The sequence below is a fragment of the Rhipicephalus microplus genome, chromosome 3 (assembly GCF_043290135.1).
Source record: "Rhipicephalus microplus isolate Deutch F79 chromosome 3, USDA_Rmic, whole genome shotgun sequence".
Taxonomy (NCBI): domain Eukaryota; kingdom Metazoa; phylum Arthropoda; class Arachnida; order Ixodida; family Ixodidae; genus Rhipicephalus; species Rhipicephalus microplus.
The window spans coordinates 116,951,103-116,974,745 of NC_134702.1; the positions used below are offsets into that span (position 1 = coordinate 116,951,103).

The window sequence follows — 23,643 nt, forward strand, 5'->3', positions numbered from 1 at the left end:
ATACCATTCAAAGTAGGAAAATGAATTAAAACGTTCTTCCATGTTACTTATGGAAATTCAAGTTAATGAGTGTGCAACTAATTATCTAAGTATTCTGCCACTAGTCAGCTTCAGTACTTTCATAACAAGAACCCTCTGTTAAGCCCGAAATTCATGCACAGATTGTTTTTGGTTGTATTTGTTTCAAGCGAAAAAACTATTTTCACGTTGGTATTGAAATGCGTCACGTCGAACAATCGTCGAACGTGGTATTGCATGCAGCAAAGCACAAATTCTGCCTTGTCACAGCCAAGGCACGCCGCAGTTAACGCTGTTCGCGTGTCTTTCAGTGGAATAATGCGTACCGAATGAAGTTGCTTCCACATTCTATGTGCTGCAGACATTCCGGACTGTCGAGAAAGGTCTCCTCAACGCGTCACACGAAATCAGCATGAAATTTTAGCACAGCAAGAGCGCGAAACATGCTTACAGCCGCACTCGGGTAGTGAAGTTTCGCGGTTTGATTTGCAGAGCGTCTGCTCGCGTGGCAGTTGAGGGTGTTGCTCCGCCACGCTTGCATTGGATGGCACCAAGCGCTTTTCAATATGGCAGCAAGCATTGAGCTTGCTGTGCTCTGGTGTATACACTGAAGTCCTTGCCAGGATACATTCCTTCGACGTGGGTGCACCTGCTGCGCACGCTAACGTCATCCATACGCCTTGACTTCAGCCCTTCATTCAAGCATAACAGGAGCCACACCATCCCTCGCGTCCTCCCGCATGAATGAGACCTATCCTTGTGAGCCGATGGCGCACTTGCAACAACCGCCCTATCTCATTCACGCGCAGTCGGGCCTGTCACAACGCCCGCTGTACGAGACCAGCGCTGCATTGTGACAAACCGGAACCTGCAGCGCGTTGAGGCACAACTGAGCTTCTCACACAGAGAGAAGCGGCCACAGTGTATCGCAGCAAAAGCACGCCTGTGAACTGTTTTCGTTTTAAGTTTCAGCGCGAATAGTTCGAGCAGCCATTGCATCAGTAATACTTGACTGGGGTTCAGAAAAACATTCCATAGATTGAAGGGTACTCCCTGAGGAAGTCATTGCAAAGCGGAGAGAAGCCTTGGAATAGCGGGCTGCGCTAACATATGTTTCTGGCATCGAATGCAATATTGTATGTATTTTCACTTCCTGACACCTTAATATGATTGCGAGACACTGTAATGAATGACGACGCCAAGTTCAAGAATCTGGTGTTCTTAGACGTGCACTTAGATTACGTCGTACACGGGCCTCTACCATTTTGCATTCATCAAAATGCGAACGGAATAGCTGGCATCAAACAGGCGACTTTCGGGTCAGCTGGCGTCGAAGAGACAGTGCTGTCTCATTTAGTGGTTGCTTTCTTGAAGTTCGGTCAAGCAGGCTGACGCCCTTCCATTGATAAGCATGTGCTGCGTTGCAACCACTCCACTCTCTTGTGCAGTAGGGCACATAGAGGCAAGGGGCAGCTACGTGAATTTCTTTCTGGCGTGTTATCTATGTTCTATGCATGGTATGCATGCATGTGGAAGCTGATAAAAGAAAGCACCGCTGCAGCAATACACGTATGGTGTCGCGCTGCTGTGCTTGAAGGCGCGATATAGGCGTTTTCCGCAGATAGTTTTTTTTAGCAAAACTAGATGGTACCACCACATCAAAGCACCATGGCGTGCTCCTCGGTGGCATGGCCGCCATTTGGCGTGTGGCGGACGTTGCCCTGCCGTCTACGGTCGCCCGCGCGCGCAGACTATGCGCGCGCGGGCGAGCGTAGCAAGAATATCGTCTGGTTATATATAAGTGGCTCTTTATTTCAAGATGAAGAAAAGAGAAATGAAAAGACGCTTATTTCTGTCTCTGGTATCGAAGACCCAGCTAAGCGCCAACTCGTTAGCAGTTTGCTGAGCCCGGCCTGCTGCCGGGCGACAATGTGAAACTATGTGAAACACCGGCACTCATCGCCCTGCCTTCCATGTCAACACCTTACCCTAAAACCGCTGTGCCCACATTGCTGGCCTTTGACGCGGGAGTAACGACGAATCAGCCCACCATTAGTGACGATGAGGAAGTTAAAGGGAGAATCCCATTAGATCACGTGTTAAAACGTGGCAGTGATCATTTGCCGCTGCGGAAAACGGTCTATAGATTCCCAGCCACGGCGGTCATACTTCGATGGTGACGAAACACAAAAAACACCCAAGCGCGATTTAGGTGCACATTACAGAATTCCATGCAGTCAAAATTAATCCTACAGTTCACACTTCGGCAGGCCTCGTACCGGAATCTTGTTTGGCAAGTAAAACGGTGCTTCTGAAACACCTTCATTGTAATGAGACAGGGGCAAGAAGAAAGCTAAATCTCTCGGTTAGACAAATGAAACGATCAAGCCAATTAAAAGTATATTTATGGTACCGTTGCGAGCGATAACTTTAGAACCCACTTTAGCACAGCAGCCAACGCAAAAAGAAGCTATACCGCATAGAGTGGCTCCAGAAAGCTGAGCTTTAAGTGATCCGCTATTTTACCCATAGCATGAGACATGTGTGTAGCCTAAATAATTTGAACCGAGGCATCCCCACATGAGTTATCTTTACGAGCTCATTTTCAGAAGAGCTACTTCAGCGGCTTAGGCAAACGTGCGCCCACGAACCTCTCAGAGACAAAGCAGCTTTCATTCTAAAAAATAGTTTGCAAATAATGTGTACGTCCTGTCTATCATATGATGAAGTTGTTTAATACTGCCCGTCATAACCTACGATATGGATAAGTCTTGGTCAGATAAAAATAATGTTATATGTGCAACACCTGCATAATCTGCTCTCTTCTTCTACAAACAACCAGTTAAATGCTACAGTACCATTCGCTTCGAAAATGCCGTCAATGACAACACTGGCTCTGTCCCATCAGAGTAGGAGGATACGAGGCCATGCGGGAGGAAGGCTCTGCCACGAAACGCGGAGTTTCTAAGTGGCACTGAACTATTCGAAGAACGGACTTGGCCCGTTTCCACCACTCATTTCCCATAGGTAAATCAGTTATGTTTATGTCTATAAATACTGTTCTGAATATGTTTAAGCAACCTCAACTACAGTAAAGGAAACGCTGCAAGTAGCATGCAGTTGCCTCCCTTCAGTAACTGTTCAATCGTGGTGGACGCACAAACGCGCTGTATAAGCGATTGCTACTTTTGTTTTCACGAAGGCTACATTCTTTATTGAAAACAATCGATATAGAATCAGTAGGGCAACACAACACAAATAATTATGTAGTTGACATACAATAAAGTAATTATGCGTTGCATATCGCTGCATTTATACAGAAATATCTAAATCGTAATAGAATGCGGAGTGCAGGATGTGCAGGGCGAGAAAGATCAAGACATTTTAGTAAGACAAGAATACATAGAAAAATTATATATCACTAAATAGGCCAAGGTGTGGGAACGCCAGAGCTGAGTGTCCATGACCTATCACACAAACAGATGCTGTCCGGATATTTTTCTTGTATTTATATTTGTTGTTTGGACATTTGTGGCCCAGGGTAAACACAATGCGTGCAACACACGGTTGAGTAGAAATGACTTGAATTTTTTCATTGATTTGAAATATATAATAAATACTCCTCCTAGCGCAAAACGTTTTGGTATCCTTATTCAAGTTAGTGTATAATGTAGGCGGCTGAAGCATGATGACGCAGGATTGTGGGTAGCGCAAGGCCCTTATTGATTAGAGATGTCATTCGCTGTCACCATATAGTATTAAATTTCATAATATCTTTCTCGAAGGAACCTGCACACATTTCATGGTATTTAGCGCAAGCTAAAAGATAATCAATAAATAATAACAATGAACTCATCTCACGTCGGTTCTCGTATCGCTGAATCTTCAAGGCGAGTTGCTTGTCCAAAGGCGGCTTCGCACCATACATCGTCACGAATGGGTAGTATTCCTCTATGTCTCGATTATGAGATCGCCACTTATCTAGTTTATTGCTGCGCTCCACCTATTATTGAACAGAAAAAAATAGAACGCCCGTAAGAGACTAATTTGCCGGGAAGTGTCCTGTAGCTTTGCAAGGTTGACAGTACCACACCAACCCCAGAAAACAAGCAATAAAAAACATTTCAACGCTTTCTTCACGACTTGAAAGTGTACGCTCTGGGATAATACCTAATACAAGAAGTCGCATTTTCCACGTTCTACATTTGGTAATTTTATACTGTATGTCAGAAGTAATAAAACTGGGAGCGTTGTGAGGAAATTGTGTTTCCAGAGTAATATATTCCCAGTATTTGAAGACTTTCACAGGGCTACCACCAGGAATCGGTTTATTTTCCACAATTTTGTGTTCAACTCGTTTTGTATTCAGCTCCTGAGAGTAACAGCGCTGGGGTCGAGGTGTAGACCAACTTCTTTTGATACCCCGGTGGAAAACAAAGAGGGAAGGTGATTCTTTCATGGTGAGAGTGTTAAGGGGGTTATAGTTAATATCAATGATGGGTGGGGTTTAACTTGCTAAACCCACCGCATGCTTACGAGAGGCGCCTTAGTAAAAGGGTGCGGAAATTTTGTTTTTCTGGGGCTTTTTACCTTGCACCAGCCTCAAGCATTTTAGCCTCTATTGAAAATGCGGCTACAGCTGCCAGGGCTCGATCCCGCGACCGGTGGGTCTGAGGCCGAGTACCTTAGTCACTTGACCACCGTGGTGGGCAGGGCTGCAGTTGCCTGAGTGTGATGGGCTGGGGACTACTGTGAAGAATCGACTTGACTCTATTCACCTGAATACTTACAAAATGTGTCATTCACCCGAATATTATAGTGGTAGCGTTAAAGAGCTCATTTCACAGAAATTCCGGTGTCTGCGTCGTTGGTTATTAGCGAAAAAGTGTATTGTGCGTGACGTGAACTAAAACAAATTGAGATGCGAATAAAATAAATAACAATAAATTCTGGGTCCAGATAAGAACTGAACCGTGGTCTAAAGCATGGCAAGCAAGCGCTCGACCACATAGCTGCGAGTCTGTTGAGAATGAGGTTGAAAATAGCTTGCTCGGCTTGGAAGCAGTGGGAGTAACTTGCAATTTACAAAACAACGCGTCCTGTGTACATGCTTCACAATGCATTATGTATTACCGCAGAAATATTTTTTGTGCTAGAAGTGTATATTCCAGAACAAGTGTTTATGAGGACTTCAAGATTTAAAGAGAAGACTTCTCGTGCACCATTGCCCGTTATGAATCATACTACCACAGATGGCAGCCCCATTCGGAAGCTTCACTGATACAGCCCTTTGAAATCAATACGCACCAGGAACAAGTTGAACACGATATTGATATCGCGCTCAAGTCTGGAAGGCGTATTTTAAGGTACGCAGTTTTAGGGGCGAAGCTCCTTAAAGCGGCACCCGTTCGTCCCTCGCAGTACGTAACACGTCTTACGCTTTGACCTCCAAGGGGGTGCCGGTGGGAGATTTATCCTGTGCGTTGTTGAACAATAACAAAATCGCAGCGTTCGCGTTAACTAAAAGCCAAATTCTTCTGTCTCTCATTTCCCATTAGCAGCCATTGGCATGTACATTGGGCAGTATCTGACAAGAAAAGGTTGCTACGTTATACTTGCTGGACGTAACCTCCTTTATTTCAGAAAGGTTTAGCGAGCGTTGAACCGCAGTGCCATGAATACAGTGAACTAGTATATACCATGAACTCGAAGTGGTTAAAGGTGGGAAGTAGACACGAAGCGCCAGCCGTAAGAAAGTGTGCGTGTGCCACCTCTCTTTTAGTCCTTGGAATGTCTGCTGGATGGCGGTGCTTCTATATGCGGAATATATAATGAAAAGATGTGAGATTGTTGTACTTGGAGTGTTGAATAGATGGACGAATGGACACACAGACAGATGCATGGACGGACGCACGGATAGCTGCACGAACGGATGGACGCATGGGCGGACGCAGGGTGGATGCATGGACGAGCGCATGGGTGGACGCATAGATGGACGCATGGACAGACGGAAGCAAGAACGAATACACGGACGGATGCTTCGCACCCCTCTCCATCATCCACCCCGTGGAAATGCTGCCATTTTTTTACATCAAGGAGTGAGAAAGATTCGTCTTTGTTGCGATTAAAACTGTTCCAAATGACTGTTTAAATAAAATCAAGGTAACAAAGTTGGTTGGGGACTTGTGATTTCTTACGCTGTAGAAAGCATTGTCCAGGCACCCAAGAAAGAAAATGGGTTTTGATGAAGAAACGCTGAGGACCCTAGCTTCAACGCTTTTAACGGTGGTGTTGGCTATGGTCATTGAGATAGAAGCTTCCATAGATGCAGATTTTTTAGCGCGTATAGTAAAACTATTGAGACAAAGTACGTGTTTAGTAGACCGCATTCCTGAGTTTAACAGACCTGTTCTACATTTAATGGAGCTCTCTTGCAAAATATTGGTACGTTCAAGGGTATCTCGGGTCACGACAACTGCAAGTTCAACGGGTGTGCTGGTGAGATGGGATTCCGTATCAGATGGGATCAGGTACTCATCGGTTTCTCGCTGTAGTTTTGATGTCAGCCCGACAATGTTATCGACATTGCACGCATGAGGCACCGTAATTTCACTTAGGGGTGAAATTACCTGGTGCATCTAAATGGACATTCATCGCATCGATAAATTTAAGAAGTCTGACGGCGTAAGGGGAGCTGAGGGCATAGGTGTATTCCAGATTATAAAGTTTCCATTAGGCCATTGAATGTCTATGTTGAACCGTGTTTAAACGTCAGTCAAATGTATCCAGGAAATCGGCCGTTATTTCAAATTGACGCCTTGACCACAGCAAGCAAAGCAATCTAAGCCGAACCAAATAACGAACTAAACAGTTTATAACCATCGTTCCTAAGCAACTACAATAAGCACAGCGTCACAGCCCTCTCAAATTTCTCGCCACCAATAAAGACGCTTCTTGCCTCTTTCTGCCCCCGCCCAGCCTTAATAAACTTGTAATAATCGCCTCTGCTCCTTTTGACATTTCCGCTTTAGAAGAATTGTAGTTTATAGAAAACACCGGAAAATCAACGTATTTTCAGAATAGAGCCTTGTGAATGTCCTAAATAACTCTGCTAGACAGGAAACTGTGTCAAAGTGACCAGTACGAAGTATTTTTAGACCAAGAATATTTGTCTTGACAAGAGTGGAAAACATAGCTCAGATTCTTGCAAACATCCGCAAGAACAATGATTTCATCACATTGTCAGCTACGCGCAGGATAAACCTCACAATTGTGTTGAAAGGAAAGGCAATGATTTGTGAACCAGCCCAACCAACACCCTCTGATGAAGTTCGAAAAATATATATATATCTGTGTGTGTGTGTGTGTGTGTGTGTGTGTGTGTGTGTGTGTGTGTGTGTGTGTGTGTGTGTGTGTGTGTGTGTGTGTGTGTGTGTGTGTGTGTGTGTGTGAGAGAGAGAGAGAGAAAGAGAGGAGATAGAGAGAGAGCAAACACAGCAGCTTTAATTCTCTGTATGGTTCAGACTGTGCTGCTGTATGTAAGTGGTGACGTTTCCTTGGCGTCTATGCACACTCGCAAAATCATGTCATGGGAACGATAACGGTCAGTCATCGCAGGTATAATACAGTCTTTCCTGCAACACTATACTATTTGATTCGTTTTCGTGATCTATGCTTATCCGAAGGCGAAAAATCATTTTCTCACCGTCACCACTCTCTTGCCGTCCTCAAATTGTTTTTCTTCCAAAACAATGGACAGAATAGCCTCCACTCCAAAGTCGAGGGACCCGCGCACCATCATTTCGACCGGATTGACATTCATCAACCTTGTCTCGTTAAGAAGATCCAGATTCAGTGAAACCATCCACCGCACGAGGTACTTCGTCTACAAATTAAGCAGGTCAAAAACATCAATTAACATAGTGTTACGAGAATTTATTCGTACAGGCACATGGCTAGCGTAAATCACAGCACCATATCAATACATCTATGGTGTGTGCGGAGTTTAAGTCTCCATTCGTCAAAGATAATGCAGAAAGTTGCTCAAAAAACTTAGCGTGTGCATCGAAGTAGCGTATGTTCTTTAGAATTTGTAGTCCTTACCCTACAAGCGACCAAAGTCGTTCTGGGATTGAGACGCATGTCAATATATATACGGGTGGTTAAGTGCCGAAGCATGCTTAGTTGTCTGTTAAGCAGACATCAGAGTTCAGAAGCATAAAATTAAGTCATAAATCTGTGTTTCGCACTCTCAGAGGGCTGCGGAATGAAAGAGAGGGCTGTGGTTCAGCATTTTATTTTCAGGTCGGATATACACGTTTCTTAGACATGCACAGTTTAATCGGGAAAAAGCGAACAAAAGTGTAAAACAAAAACGTGAATCGAACTGACAATTCTTTTTATCCAAATTCAGTTGATGTCAAATCACATGATGCTGAACTATTGATGTGGGTTTTATAGACATGCCGCTTTTAGATTACAGCCACAGCGTTTCGTTACCGCGCCTTTTGCGAACTGTACATGCGTGTCACAGGAATCTGGCAGCACGTACATGTAGGATTGCTCTAAACATATCTTCTATGACAGATTAAAGATGATTTTGTGTTCGAAGTGTCTAGCACATGCCAGCGAGGCAGCCTTTTAGTCCAAATATATTGATTATCCAACCTGAGAGCATTGAGTAGAGTTAGTTATCACATCGCTTCTGTTCGCAAATGCGACTCCCGTGGCCTTGTAACGCTGTTTAGCTGATGACTCGGATCACGGAAACTTGGATTCGGTCGCTGCATGCACATTATATAAAGGTTCAACCTACGGCCTGTCAAATAGAGTTCGTATGTCAGACGTTTGAGGCCTGACAGCGGAGGGCTTCTTTTCCTTCATACGGCTTTTTTTATATCGCTTTCTTTGTTAAGTAATCATGAATGGTAAGTGCGCCCTTATTCTCTTAAAGACCGGCAGCCATTCACCTTTACACGTAAAGCATTTTTCCCGTAAGCCTCCCTGAAAAATGCCTATTGAGTGCCAGTACCAGCGTCTTAATGGTCACATAATCAAACATGACAGTAGACGCTAGTGACGAGTGACGCCTCGTTTCGCAATAGGATTCACAATGCGCCGCTGGCTTTTTTTTGTTTCCCCTCTGGCATTTTCAGTTCGTTATAGCAGCAGCTATTATTATCGAAAGTGTCTACAAACTTTGTTATCATTATGACCTTCTTTTAAACGATGTGCTAGTTAGAAACAAAAATTTATAACTTTCTATGAAGATGAGACCCGAAAATTGAGCTTACCTCTGGCTCATACGACGACGTGTAAGAAATGCAGGCGTGATACATCGCGGCTGCCTTCTGCCAAGAAAGTTGGTTAGACTTCGGTATTTCCGAAATGAAAAGGTAGGATCGAATGGATAAGTCCAAGTCCCTTTGTACCTGTGAAATTACGCGGTACATTGTTATACCACTTCTACAAAAAATGTTCGCGTGTACAGAAGCGATATGTTATTTCTAAGGCGAGGGTGGGACTTTTCTGAGCAGCGTATAGCCGAAGAAATGTTGCTGCTATACAGTGAATATTCCGACAAACTTTATAGCAAAGTGGCACGGAATACAATTTGTTTAAAGAAAATAGTTTTTCTTGGGGACCTACGACGCAAAAATTTTGGTCTGTCTGTCTGTCTGTCTGTCTGTCTGTCTGTCTGTCTGTCTGTCTGTCTGTCTGTCTGTCTGTCTGTCTGTCTTTCTGCACATCTGTCTGTTTGTCCGCCCTTATCGGTACCGCAAACGACACCAAACCATACCCCAAAAGGTGGAACCCATCCGCAGCGCCCACTGATATTGCTCCAGAATTAGCGTTCATACTTGCGAATGTCAATTAAAAAGCGATTATTGCGCTAATCTGAGGCACTATAACAACACTTCAATATTCTGTGTGTGCCTTTATACTAGAAAAGGCATACATAAGTAATCCTAAGGACCGTAGTGTTTATCACGCTGCGCTGATAATGTAACGCTTGCACGAAAAGGCAAGTGTGTCCAATGCTTTGCTAAGATGACACGGTGGCGGCACCTACCCGTGGCCTTGCATTCTACACCTTCTCATCTCCAAGACAGGCGCACCCGCCGTGCGCTTTCTTTTCCAAGATAACTGCCAGATAGCGCTCACATCTCACAGGTGACGGGGCTCGATGCGCTCGTTCGCCTCCGCTGCGCGCTCGAGGCACTCTGACGCATCACATCCAGAATACCATTCACCGAGTTTCTTGCGCAGAACATCAAACAAACGTTTCGTTCACTCTCTCCAGACGTAAGACTATCTTCTTTCGACGACATTCACATTGTAACATGCAGATACAGGCCAATGTTTTTCGCTAGGGTAAAGTGCAGACATTAGTCTATATATAAAAACATTCATTTTTCTTTAGCCATAGTAAATCGACACCACTCACGTAGATATATTAGTCGGCGCGCATTTATCTTCATGTACAGAACTTAGACAACCAGAACCGTCTCTGCGGTGAGGGTTTAACAGATGGCAAGAATAACTTCTCGAAAGAGAAACTACCGAAACATTCTTCAAGCGAGAAGTTCACTGCAGATTTAAAAAAAAAAAAACAAACGAAGACTTTTGATATACGGGGCACAACGGTGCCAAATTTTTCACTGAAAATTATGTTGTGTGGGCTTTGTGTAAACCTAAAACATGCTACTGCGTGCGAACATTTTTTAATATGCAAATACTTGAAGCACTAGGTTAGTGTGCCTGCAAAGGATGAATGAATAAATTGGAATCCGGTCGTGCCTGAACGTGTGCGTAATATCAAGAGCAGTGATAAATATTAGCGCTGGAATCAACCGGTCATTTATGAGGATAAAAAGAGCTCATATTCAGACGCAGACACTATTACGTAACTGGTAAGAGTAAGGGTAGAAGTAGGCTCCAAGGTACCAATGCAAGTAAGTGCGTATATTACTTTTCTACGGTACTTTTCAGTGACCCAAAATAGTACAGTATTTCTTTTTCATACAAAACCTCAATTATTTGTGTATTTATTTGTCTTTTATTTATTTATTCATTTATTTATTTCAATACTCTCAAGACGCAATTGTACTTTGTATGGAGGAAGGAGGTATTTAGTTGAATAAATGCATTTAAAACGACATAAACAGCGAACAAAGCAAATAGAACAAAAAAAGTGAAGCAGCGAGTAAATATAATTACACAATCATGTATTAACATCACTCAATTTGATATTTGTCAGAACAAAAACGAACAAAAAGTAACAAAAACAGCACGTATGAAAATACATGGAAGAAATACAATATATATAGCAAAAACTGTAAATAAATCAAGCGAGGCAAATCAGACAGGGATTCATTGTTCCTCGCCATACAAATAGCCCGGCAGCATCGAGTGAACTATGAAATTATTTGTTATTTCGGTAATTTTTGATGCAAGCGGGTTCCACTTGATTATGCCTGATGATGATGCGTAATTTAGAAAATTGTTGGCCCTTGATAAAAAGAGGGCCAACTTGTGTTCATGATACAGGAGGGTTGAGGTATGACGGGCTGCAAAGGTATGAGACGGGATTAATAATTTTATATGTGAGGTTAAACGTTAAAAAACCACCATGAGATGGGGCGGGCGCAGGTTGGGCTTCTGGTACAAAGCGAGTGAACTATATACAAATATTATGTCTGCAAATTGCAAGATTGATACGGCTAAGTTCTGCTTTCAGTAACGAAAACTCATGTAACGTGACTAGAATGGCAAGATAAACTGAGCAGCTTTATTCTGTAAAACATTGAGCATGTTAGCAAGACTGAGTTGGTAAGGTCGCCATATGCATGAAGCGTAATCCAAAGATGGCCGGATCAATGAATCAAAAGCATTCAGTCTTGGACTTCTCTGAGTAAAATGCAAGCACCTTTATTGAGAGCCTTAATAAAAATATGATGCATGTGTGTAGTCTAGCTTACATGCAAAGCGAGTATTACGTCCAAATATCTAAATAGCTTGTTTTTTTTTTCTACTAAGCTTATGTAAGAGCTAAACCGTGCAGAAGTGATGTTAGTGCGCATTAAGTTTTTCATTTTTTTACAGAAGTTTCCATCTGCCATAAGCTGCACCATTCCTTTAGCCTCGTGAGATTCGCTTGTAGCTTTGAAGTGTCATCTGTGCAAGGTATTTTTCTGTAAAAATTACAATCACCTGCATAGCGACCAATTGAAAAACCTGATTCAAGAGAAGAGGGCCCAGCACACGGCCTCATGACAAACCAGATGTTACTCAGATTGGATGAGATATATAGTAAAGTTTTACTGACGGAAACCTATTGTTCAGAAATTCTTGAATATAAGTAATTGTTTTATGGTCAAGGCTGAGGTGACTTCTTTTTATCATCAGGCAGTTATAAAGAACGCTGCCGCTATCCCTGGGAAAGTCTATGAAAATCACATCGATACAGATTGATATATAAAGAGCTGTGTGCCGCTCTGCCACTAGTTCAAAAAGTTGAATATGAGATGATTACTTTTTTTTAAAACCACCTGGTATGCGAAGAAAGAAACTGTTATGATTGAGATGACGAATGACCTGGGAGGGTTTGATGTGCTCTGGTAACTTGCGCGAATTGGACGTTAATGAAATTGTCCTATGGTTCTTGGGGTTATTGCTGTTACCTGACCTAAACTACCACATTATCAGAGTTTGAGTCATCTCGTACACTACCAGAGTCATGGGATTGCTAAAAATATACCCAGGCATGTGGGCTGTATGTTGGTGAGTTTTATTAGGAAGTTTCGCGCTGATGTCGTCGGTGCCGCGATTGGTTTTGACGGAAAGTCGGTAGATAGCGCTACCTAATCCATGCTCTGTTATTACGTTTGCAGAAAAAGGACTTTGAATTGGCATATGTTGCATTACGAGAGAATAATTCAGTGCAAGTTTGTTAGTTGATACCTCAGTGAAGCGGTGACTGAATTTCTCAGCAGGGTGTTCTTTAGATAAGGTGCTGCCTTCTTCTCTCCCCAATACAGGTGTTGAGTGGTCGTTTTTGGCGTTTAGAGTTTTTTAAAAAAAATTGGTGTCTGTAATTATTAGGCTAGGTAGCGTTTTTTAAAGAATATATATTTGGTTTGAAGAATAATTCTTTTTGCTACAGCTGAAACATATTCGCAGGTTTCCTAATCTAGAAGCCAGTTCGAGCGTCTTGTTTGTCTGTAAACCTTTTTATTTTTCTTCAGCGCACGTTTTATGTCTGGCGTGAACCAGCGGCAATCTGATCTAGAACCTATTGGTAATTTAAAAACATAAGAAGTTTCTGGTTCTTCACGTTTATCCCAGAACAAGCGAAGGTTTTCACTTGTTGTACCCTTGTAAAAGTGTTCAAAAATCAGCTGCGAAAGTTTGTAGCGTACAATGTGTCACGCATGTAGTGCGGTAAAGAGATACTGGGTTATTACTGGTTCTCCACTTTGGTTTTCATTTACTCCCGTTAGCTGCACTAGAGTAATTGTTTTAAATGCATTTTTATTTTGTCGCCTCAGCCTCATCCGATGGAGGAGCAGGGCATATATTCGAAACACATCAAAGAACTCCCAGTAGGCACCTGCTTTGTAGTGCATTTTGTAAACAGGCAGCCCTGTTTATAAGGCCTCCGCAAGAAGAACTAAACCCAGCCAGGATGTTTTCCCTCATCCCTTATACTGTGCTACTTTCTGTGAAATTGGTAATGTGCACGTCGAAAATGAGCTGCCTCACTAAGAGCACGCAAGTTTGGCTAAGCTGTGAGATTCAAATTTGATACTTGAAAATATCAGTCACTGTACAGGAAAACGGCGCGTGTGTGGTTTGATGTGCACAAGCAGATCTTGACCAGCTGGGATGCATGAACATTAAAACTGAAACACATTTTCTGAAAGCCGATTGGACGCCGATGAGCTACCCAGAAGGAAATTTGGGACCACGCACCAATCTCTACGGAACCTTACTGTAAGCCACATTCATAAAGCGTCTCTGGTGACGGTTTCCATTTGTTTATCTACAAGGCATCCTGCAATACTGAAGAACCCATAAGAGATTGCCCACTCTTTGAAGAAGTGGTCAACGCTGCTACTCAGCCAATGTGTGCTTTACGTCGTTCCCGCGATATCCGCTGTTCAATTGTACAGCCAACAAGGGGCCTATAGTTTGGGCACCATAATATTCATTGGCCCACACGTGATTCATTGGCGCACACGTGATGGCACGTCTATATGCTTGAACTGCAACGAAATAGGTTGCATCCGCCGCTATTTTTCACTATCATTCAACATCGTATATTTGTGCGGCATATCCCCGCGCTGCCCCAGTGAACCTTGATGCGCGAAACTCGGCTGCACGACACTACCGCTTGCCGAAACTACAGAACCAAGCGAAGGTCTGTGTAGCATTTGACCCGTCACTAACCTTCGCCGATTAATCGCCGTGCATCATAGGAAAACTAAGTAGTGCAGCTCCCAAAGGCGACACTTCACTGACATACGAAAGAGGAAATTATCTGATGGCTGTGGCTACATGACAAAGACGTTTCGATAAAAAAGTGGATGATGTGCCTGTTTGAGCGCTTACAGAAGCTGAAACGCAATGATTAGTAATGAACGTACACTTTTCTCGCAGTCTCGGGAAAGTCCTTACCCCAGCATTATCTCCCGTTCGTGTATCGATGGCGGCACACCTTGCGTTCTTACAATGCATACAGCGTGTGTGAGCTTAGATTAGTCTGAGACCTCAGTTGTTTTTGCAGTTCTGGTTGCCTGACCTCTTGACGTCATCTTACGACCACATCTTTATGAGCACCAATTCTACCCATATCATCTCCTATTTTTGCTCTTTACAGCACTCTATTTGGTCTTTTTATGCTATGCATGACTTCACTATCTAGTCTTCACCACGTTTCTGTGTTATCCTGTTCGCTTTTCGCCAGGTACTGTACATACGCCAAATAACTTCTCCTTTACCAGGGATCATGTGAACTGTCTGATTACTGCCTCTTTGGACAGTTTTGTTACGTTAAGTGCTCCGCAGCCAGACTCACTTGGGAGTGTTTCCGCAAACCACTCATACAAAAGCACAGTGAACCTCGGATGGCTTGCCAGTATATCACGTTTATTCATGAAATAGCCGTTAGGCCTTGGTCACTGATGCGCCGCATTTGTATCAGGAGCCCTGTTGGTATCGCAACACTTCATCACTTATTTTACTGTATATTTTCCTCAGGTCATTCTGCTTCTCATTGCAAGGACCTACGCATAACCTGGTCATGCATATCTATAGTAACGCAGTGCGGCGTCATTTATTAAGAAAAAAAAACCTTACTCTTCGTTGGGCGCAGCGTCTACTTATGCGAACGCAATTTGCTTTGCCAGTCCCTCAGACCAGTGAAAAAGAAAGAGCAATATACAGTGCGCCTAAAATATTGAAGCTTCTCCATGGTCTACGCGTCTTCAATGAACCCCCATGTGCAGCGTCAATCCGTAACTGATCATTTTAGTGAAATCATTGGAATGTTCAGCGTGTCGCTCGACGCGCCACCTTTTAGGACAAACTTTATAAGTATAATTTTTCTTTGCTCGAAATGAAGGCAGCTAGAAACGAATTGCGCGTGCATTATTATCCTATGTTTTGTCTTTTTATGTGTCGAAATTGAACATTGATGATGATTTATCTGTATGTAGAATGTAACGTTCCAAAACCCCCATATCATTAAGAGAGACGCTGTTCTGGAGGACTCCAAAAATTTAGACCACCTGGAGTTCTTGAACGTCAACCTAAATCTGAGCACATGGCCCTACAGAAATTTCGCCTCCATCGAGAATGCAGCCGCTGCAGCTGGGATTCAATCCCGCCACCTTCGGGTTAGTAGCCGAGTACCTTGCCACTAAATTACCGCGGCGGGTTAAAGTTGAAGATTACTGACGTCAGAATGAATAATTATGTAAATATATATATATTAAAAATATATAACGAAGCTCACTAGGAAGAACTTTTTTTTGGATGTAATTTTGAGTATCTTAGAATGTTGTGCAAAATTTTGGCATTTACGGAAGTTCATCCAAATTTGCACCTAATGGGCTAAAACTGAAAAAAAAACATTTACGTGAGCTGTTTCACATGAGCGAGTATGAGCCGTTTTGTCATATCGGCTACAACTTGCCCGGTTAGTTCCCGATGTGTGTCTCGGGAAATGAATGAATCGCCGTTGTCACAGAATACGCTACACGGTTTGGGATTGCTCGCACAATTCGAACTAGCTGCGCGATTGACAGGGCAAACTTTTCGTCATTTAGTAGAATAACGAAAAATAGCATAGCGAATGCCAGCCTACTACCCCGAAAAATTCAATATTATTGCCCTCGTGGGTATCAAGCAAAAGTGTTTGCAGTCGTTACTTAATGATTGTTTTGAAAGGCTCAGAAAGGCCGCTCTTCTAACTTTCGCTGTGACTGTGCTGCATCTTCCACGCAGGCGTGGCGTTTTTTTTTTTTCAGGTTCATCAATGACCTGATGTTTATTGCATCTAGGATGGTACAGAGAAGAATACACATAACAGAGAGACATAATATCGAACACCAACAAGCCCGCAGTGCCTCCCCAGTTGACATCATCAATTACATACTCAAATCTTGGTCGACCGAAGATAAGCCAACCATGCCTTCATTGCTCAGACGAAGAATTTGACAGAACAAATCAACCAAAATATTACCCGATACTCTGGTAAAGTATGTGTTGGCCGAACAAAAAGACTGGGTATATTTTCGCATTAGTGTATAGAATACGGCCTCGCACGTGATAGCTCGTTATCCGCCTTTATGTTTCTCTCTCTCTTATTCGGCCGAAATCCTACTTTGCGTAAGAACACGATGATGCTTCCATTCACTGACCCACCAACTGTCCACACCGACCTTGCATGACATGTCCCGTGCGTTCGGATAACAGAGTCACAAGCGGGCTAACATTTTCGTTATGATAGCTGTTTTCCGACTTTTTACTAGATATTTTGTCACTCTTTGGTTTCCAGCTCTCCGCGTTGGGCTTTCTGTTGTTGGGCTCCGTGTTGGAAAAGCGTCTGTTGCCACAAACAGGACCATACCGTTTATGCTGCCAAGTGGCCAAGCGCCGCCGCGGCGCTCTCGTGGTTCAGGTACGCGGCCGCTGACCCGCAGGTTGCGGGATCGAATTCCGGCTGCGGTGGCTGCATTTTTGATGGAGGCGAAAATGCTGCAGGCCCGTGTGCTGAAATTTGGGTGCAGGTTATAAAACTCAGGTTGTCTAAATTTTCGGAGTCCTTCATTACGGCGTCTCTCATAATCTTGTGATGGTTTCGTAACGTTAAACCTCACATATTAATCAATAGATCAATGACAATTGACTTGCGAAATCTAACCATTCTTTACGCCGCCGCTGAGTCAGCCCAACAGCGACCACATTCCTGAAGTCAGTGTGAGGCATAATATATGCCGGACTTGTATCCGCTTGCAGTAACAATAGGGCTATTTTTTTATTTAAATCTCTAATAACATGGTATTATTATCTTGGAAGGCATAAACAAGCGTTCTGGAAATGTGAATAAGATAGGGTTCTTTAACGTACACCTATATTTTCCCTTTTTCAGAAATTATGGCTGCCAAAACTGGGTGGGATTCGATGCCGTAAACTGCGGGTTACATATTGAGTGCTGTATTTACTTCACTAGTGTTAGGTGCGATCGAGAATTGAACGCCTTTAAAATGTTACGCCCGTCTCGGCACAACCTGCCATTTGCTTGCTAAGAAGAATGCACCGATAAAACACGTAATGGCTGAATTCAATATTGCGAATATATATGCTTAAGAATGCCTTTGAGACTCACAGAACTACGATTCGTGGCGCTCACTGCACAACGATCATTGACGACCTATGATCGTGAGCGCTACTTGGGCTGCTTTGTGATAATTGCATCGAAACGTTTTGATTATGCAATTGTTTTTTGTAGTTGAAAAGAATCGCGGAAGTGGATTGCATCACACGAAATCGAGCTTGTCTAAGGGATATTTTCGGAGTAGTTGTCTTGAGTTTCATATGTCCTGCGGCGATGTATTGGGAAAATTCATTCTCCAGTGCGCTGAAAATTCTCGTGTGGTAAACGTCTAGTCGCTAGTTAGATATTAACATCATAAAATAAGAGCACTCATCAACAGTATGCATTTCACATTCAGAAAGGACCAAAATTGTTAAATCGGGATGTTTGTATTAGTTTGTCCGAAGCAGCCTGCATTCATATATAATAAAACTAACACTGTGTGTCAGTATTTTCTGCTTTGGAAATAGTATTTCGCTGATAGCCACTCCAATGCGTTAACTTTGTGATATATTAGGCAAGCAATATTCATCGATGCCAAACAACCACAACCTTGCATGAGAGATTTGCAAGTACGATAACATGAAAAAATATAGAATTATTCGTAGAACTAGCAAGCGCCACAGTGTGGGGGGTAAAATCATGGAGATTACACTAAAAAAAAAACCTTCGCATTCGCGTCACTTGATGACACTGCGTGTGTAGCAAGCAAGAGTAAGGTAGCGATTTCATGTGAATTCATGTTTCAATCTAGTGCGAATACACGAAATACAAAGTCAACTGCGGAAACAAACGGACACAGAGGATGCCCAGCGATTTATGCTATATCGACTTTTGGACAGGATGGAGTGAAAACACTATAAAACACCAACACGCCCAACGGTCAGTGCTCTCAGAAGGCGCTTAGTAGGAACCGGCTCACACATTCGTACTTTCGATTGCAGAACTCTCGTAAGCGCATACGCGAAAGAATATTATATATATATATATAGTGGGAGTAATGAATCAATGGGCCAGTTAGTCTTCGTAAAGGTATGGGATATGGCACAACGGGAGCGTTGTCAACAAGGATAAATATATTTATTTCCCAAAAGTTTCGGGAAGGTCCTCCCTTCATCAGGGGATGAGTTATACTCATCCCCTGATGAAGGGAGGACCCCTCCCGAAACTGTTGGGAAATAAATATATTTATCCTTGTTGACAACGCTCCCGTTGTGCCATAACCAATATATATATATATATATATATATATATATATATATATATATATATATATATATATATTCTTAGGTAGTCCACAAGAGAATATTAATGTAATTTTTAAACTGCTGCCTGTTCCATTCGGCCTATACCACTTTGTCTGGTCGAGTGAGGGAGAGCCAATTGAACAGACAATATCTCATCCTAGCTGTGCCATCGCACGCTAAGTCAAAATGAAGCATAGTATAACACAGCAAATGAGTAATAAAGGATATTAAGGGTTAAGGGGGCATTCAAAGCATATATAGGCAGCAAAAGAGAAGTGTGAGGGTGAGGAATGATGTTATCATCATCATAAACAGCCTGACAACGCCCACTGGAGGGCAAAAGCCTCTTCTATAATTCGCCAATGAATCCGGCCTTGTGTTTTCCTTTGCCATGTTATACCCGCAAACTCTTTAATCTCATTGGCCCACCTAACTCTCTGTCTCCCCTTCGTGCGTTTGCCTTCGTTTGGAATCCAGTCAGTTACCCTTAAATACCACCGGTTATCCTGCCTGCGTGCTACGTGTCTGGCCCATGTCCACTTTTTTTTTTTGATTTCAACCATGATATCCTTTACCTCGGTTTCTTCTCTGACCCACTTTGCTGTCTTCTTGTCTCTTAAAGTTACACCTATCATTTTCATTTCCATCACTCGCTGCTTAGGACACTAGACTGGGAAGAGTTAGTGATAAAAGTTTTTGAAGAGTACCTTAGTAACCTGCGATTCTCTGATGACAATGCCTTCATGAGTAACTCAGGAGACTAACTACAACTCGTGATTTCTGAACTCGACTTGGAACGCAGAAAAGTAGTTATGAAAATTAGTATGCACAAAACTAAAGTAATGTGCAACAATCTCGGCAGAAAACAACACTTAGTGACACGTAGAGATGTGCTGGAAGTTGTTAAAGAGTATGTATGCTTAGGACAGGTACTAAGCGCGGAGCCAAACCACGAGATTGAAGTAACTAGAAGAATAAGAATGGGGCAGAGCACATTTGCCATGCACTCTCAAATCATGACTGGTAGATTACCACTATCCCTCAAGAGGAAGGTATATAGAAGTTCCATCTTGCCAGTACTTATCTACGGAGCGGAAACCTGGAGGCTTACATAGAGGGCTCAGAAGTGATGTAGGGCTCAGTAAAAGCAAAAGGAAGAGAGATTATGGAAGACGAATGCATACAGAAAGGTATTGGGAGATGGGAGTGAGCGTTAGGATGATTCACTGAGGGTGAGAAGAAAGAAATGGAGGACGGGGAGAGGCTAATGCACAGCCAATTCCTACATTGTATCGTAAAGTATTTGTATAAGAAAAGTGAGTCAGGGTATTGTGAAGCGATGAGAGATTGAGGAGTGTAGAGAAGAGTAGAAGTGAAGGTTAGCACAGTGATGTAAATTATGGTTTAGCTAGGGGGTCGGAAACAAAAGTGATTTTATAAAGTGTGTGAACGTAATTAGAAGAGAATTCAAGCCTAGAGAAAGCTTAGCGCAGCGTGTTAGGGTATATTGTGGCAAGGAGGTAAAAAAGCGAGTGTGGGCGGGAGGGGAGGATGAGAAGCAATAGGGAGTAGTAAGAAGGAAAAGGGGAGAAAGCCAACAGCTCAGCTACTTTCTCAGTGTTCGCACCACTAATGCGTAGCTTACTCTATTTTTTAGGTCATGAAGAAGGAAAGATCTTTCCTCGATGAATAAGTCTCTGTGCGTATCTCAGCTCCTTGCGCCCATAAACATGTAATCCAGCTCTATATAAATCCTTATCAGAAGGACGCGCGTACGTGTGACTTTTATTGATCGCGTCGTCGTAGGATTCTGCGTTCAACGCGCATACTCAGTCTCACAGAGAAACTCGCGCATGTACTGTATTGAAGATACTAACAAGTCCCTTTATATAGTGATTAGGCACAGTTCTACGTGCTAAAGAAAAATTTCACTTCCGTTGAAAACACTAATATATGTGTTTGTCGTCGGTAGTGAAGGCTGGCGAGCTATTCTGGCCACTATTATTGTCATCAAACCGGCATGTTGGCGTTCGCTTGCCGGTGAAATGAAACAAAAGGATTACTGAACTATGTTGAGCAATTAAAGCCTCTGTAATCTTTAAATGCAGCATCTGACAAAGGGAATGGTGTAATGCAATCAAAGAAGGAAAATGTTGGTATCATTGCTCACGTACGTCAAAGAAGGTGTTGTAGCCTCGGTATTTTCCACAGACGTGCTTGTAGAAGTCATCGCACGGAGAAACGGTGTAGTCGGTACTTTCGCGCAACCAATTTGCCAGTAAGCGGCACGTAAGCCCCGTGCAGTCATTGCTGTCTGAATGAGGAATCGGAACGACATGCGCCTGTCCGCTAGGTGTGCTTTCCGAGGTATTCCTGGCATGCTCTCGATTGTCATCCGATGACCACGATAGCTTGATCGTTGGTGTTTCCGGAATGTCGAGTGTTGCCACTTTGTCAGCCTGTTAGTAAAGGCAGAAAACGTATAATGTAGTTGCAGGTCATTGCGTATATTGTTATTCTCTGGAAACTCTTGTTTCACTTCGAAGAGCTTGTTGCCTAAGAATAGATGGCATTCTAGTTGCGCACCCTTCATATTCGTCAATATTGCCGGCACAAAATGGTTAAAGATACCTACGAAAGTTTCGGAGTTGGCGCTTTACGTGGCAATGCAGTCAACCGTATAGCCTAATGATCGATATATGTTCGTTACTCCTCCGTAATTTCGGAGTATTTATTCCTCATCCTGGTATCAAAATTTTTAGCATGGTGATAATTTTATTGATCACTTGGTCTCTTGTTTCATGGCAGATGACGAGCGTTTGAATGTACCACTTCATAACCGTGTTATAATAAGTAACGCATATTCTGTTGTGCCTAAAATTTATTTTTTCTACTTAATCAGGTAACTGAATTCTTCGTAGCGTTTACAGTTTTTAGTTAAAATATATAAATAATGCTCGAGGTTCGCATGTAGCAATCCAGATGGTCGACCACATAAAACGCCAACTTGCCACTCTCAACATAAAATAAAATAACGCAGTATAAGTGTTAACCACGAAGTGCAATATCTCTCACACTCTAAGGCGAAAGGGTGTTAAAAGGGTGTGTGGTTCATCCTTTTGGGGACTAATGGGGCTACCACAACCACTAATCTCTTTAAGGACTAACGGCACTGGGTCTAACAGTTAGTCCCCACAGATGAGCTCTAAGAACTAACATTTGGTCCTCACGTTTACACCTTAGGGAGTAACCGTTAGTCCCACAATTCACCTCAAAAGACTAACAATAATCCTCACACTTGCATCTTATAGGGCAACTGTTAATCCCCACATTTACACCTTACCGGGCAACCGTTAGTCATCACAGTTGCTCCTTGCCGGACGAACGGTTGGTCCACTCAAATACTCCAATCGGATTAACTTTTTGTCCCAAGTTCAAACATTCTTTTTGTTAATTTTCCGCCAGGCCTGATATTTTTTTCACCTGTTTTTCTGCGCAGTGAGCAACAAATTGCGCAGAAAAGAACACGCGAAAAATTAGTTAGCCACCTATGTGTAACTGCTTTCGCAGTCACGGCAACAACAAACGACAAAAGTGAAGCATCGAAATCTTTGATTTTCCTACATTCACATTAAAGTTTCTCCATTCTTTTAAGTGAACTCATGGTGAAGTGTACTAGTCCAGTCTCGTTGTCAAATCTTGTTCACTCCTTGCGGAGCTCCTCCGTCGGAAGCGATAGATGACAGGCATTGCAGACGACAGCGCACGCAGCCTTCTGCCTGTTGTGTTCCCACGGCTGCACGTACAATAACATAGTAAAAATAGTTAGACGCACGTGACAGAAGATGAAGATGCACGCATATGACAAGTGCACGTTAATATAAAAACAAGCGTTAAAATATGACACACAAATAACTTTACGTTCACATCTCGCACAGTCCTTCTGAAGGAGCTCTGACGAAAGAGATGGATGACAGGCATCGCAGACGCCAGCGCACACAGTCTTCAGCACGATATGTGCCCACGGCTGCACAATAAGTATGTAAAATAGTGAGTCACACGTGACAGAGGATGACTACAAATGCATATGAGAAATACGTGCAAGATGAAATGAAAACATGCGTGACATCGGACATGCTACTAATTTCACCGACATGTCACACAACGTCAAAGACTCATTTCGATCCTTGTAGCGCAACAGCAGAGGAGCGGCGGCCGGAGCCACAACTCCGCGAACCACCGTGCCACTAAGAAGTCGGTGAGTCGTTAGCGACGTCGCTCAGCTCGAACAAGCGAACGCGAGGCCAAACACGGGGCTGCACGCGGTGTGTTTGCCGCCGGCGAACTTCGAAAGGGAGAGCAAGCGTATAAGCTTGGCCGCTGCCGCGAACAGCGCCGAGCTAGTTGGGAGCTAGCGCCGAAGAAATCGATGGTCATGCGGTCCTTTTAACTCGAGCGAGTGCCGCGCGCAAACGTGAGTCTGCTGCCGCGGCCAGC

The 23,643-nt window shown here is 43.1% G+C and overlaps 1 protein-coding gene across 3 annotated transcripts in view; it reads right to left on the reverse strand.

Moving 5' to 3' along the window:
• LOC142803889 (membrane metallo-endopeptidase-like 1) overlaps window positions 1-23,407 on the reverse strand; it is a 48,866-nt gene extending 25,459 nt beyond the window's left edge. Inside the window, exons 1-5 of one of the 3 annotated variants that reach the window (XM_075890162.1) lie at window positions 22,771-23,406; window positions 21,321-21,605; window positions 9,312-9,449; window positions 7,724-7,903; window positions 3,880-4,021 (exon numbers count right to left, since the gene is read on the reverse strand). In XM_075890162.1, the coding sequence (XP_075746277.1) occupies window positions 3,880-4,021; window positions 7,724-7,903; window positions 9,312-9,356 (367 nt within the window). In that variant the 5' untranslated portion in view covers window positions 9,357-9,449; window positions 21,321-21,605; window positions 22,771-23,406. Of the gene's footprint in view, window positions 1-3,879; window positions 4,022-7,723; window positions 7,904-9,311; window positions 9,450-21,320 lie in introns of all 3 variants that reach the window. The other 2 variants (XM_075890163.1, XM_075890164.1) reach the window with 2 other exon arrangements.
• Between the last annotated feature and the right edge of the window lie 236 nt (window positions 23,408-23,643).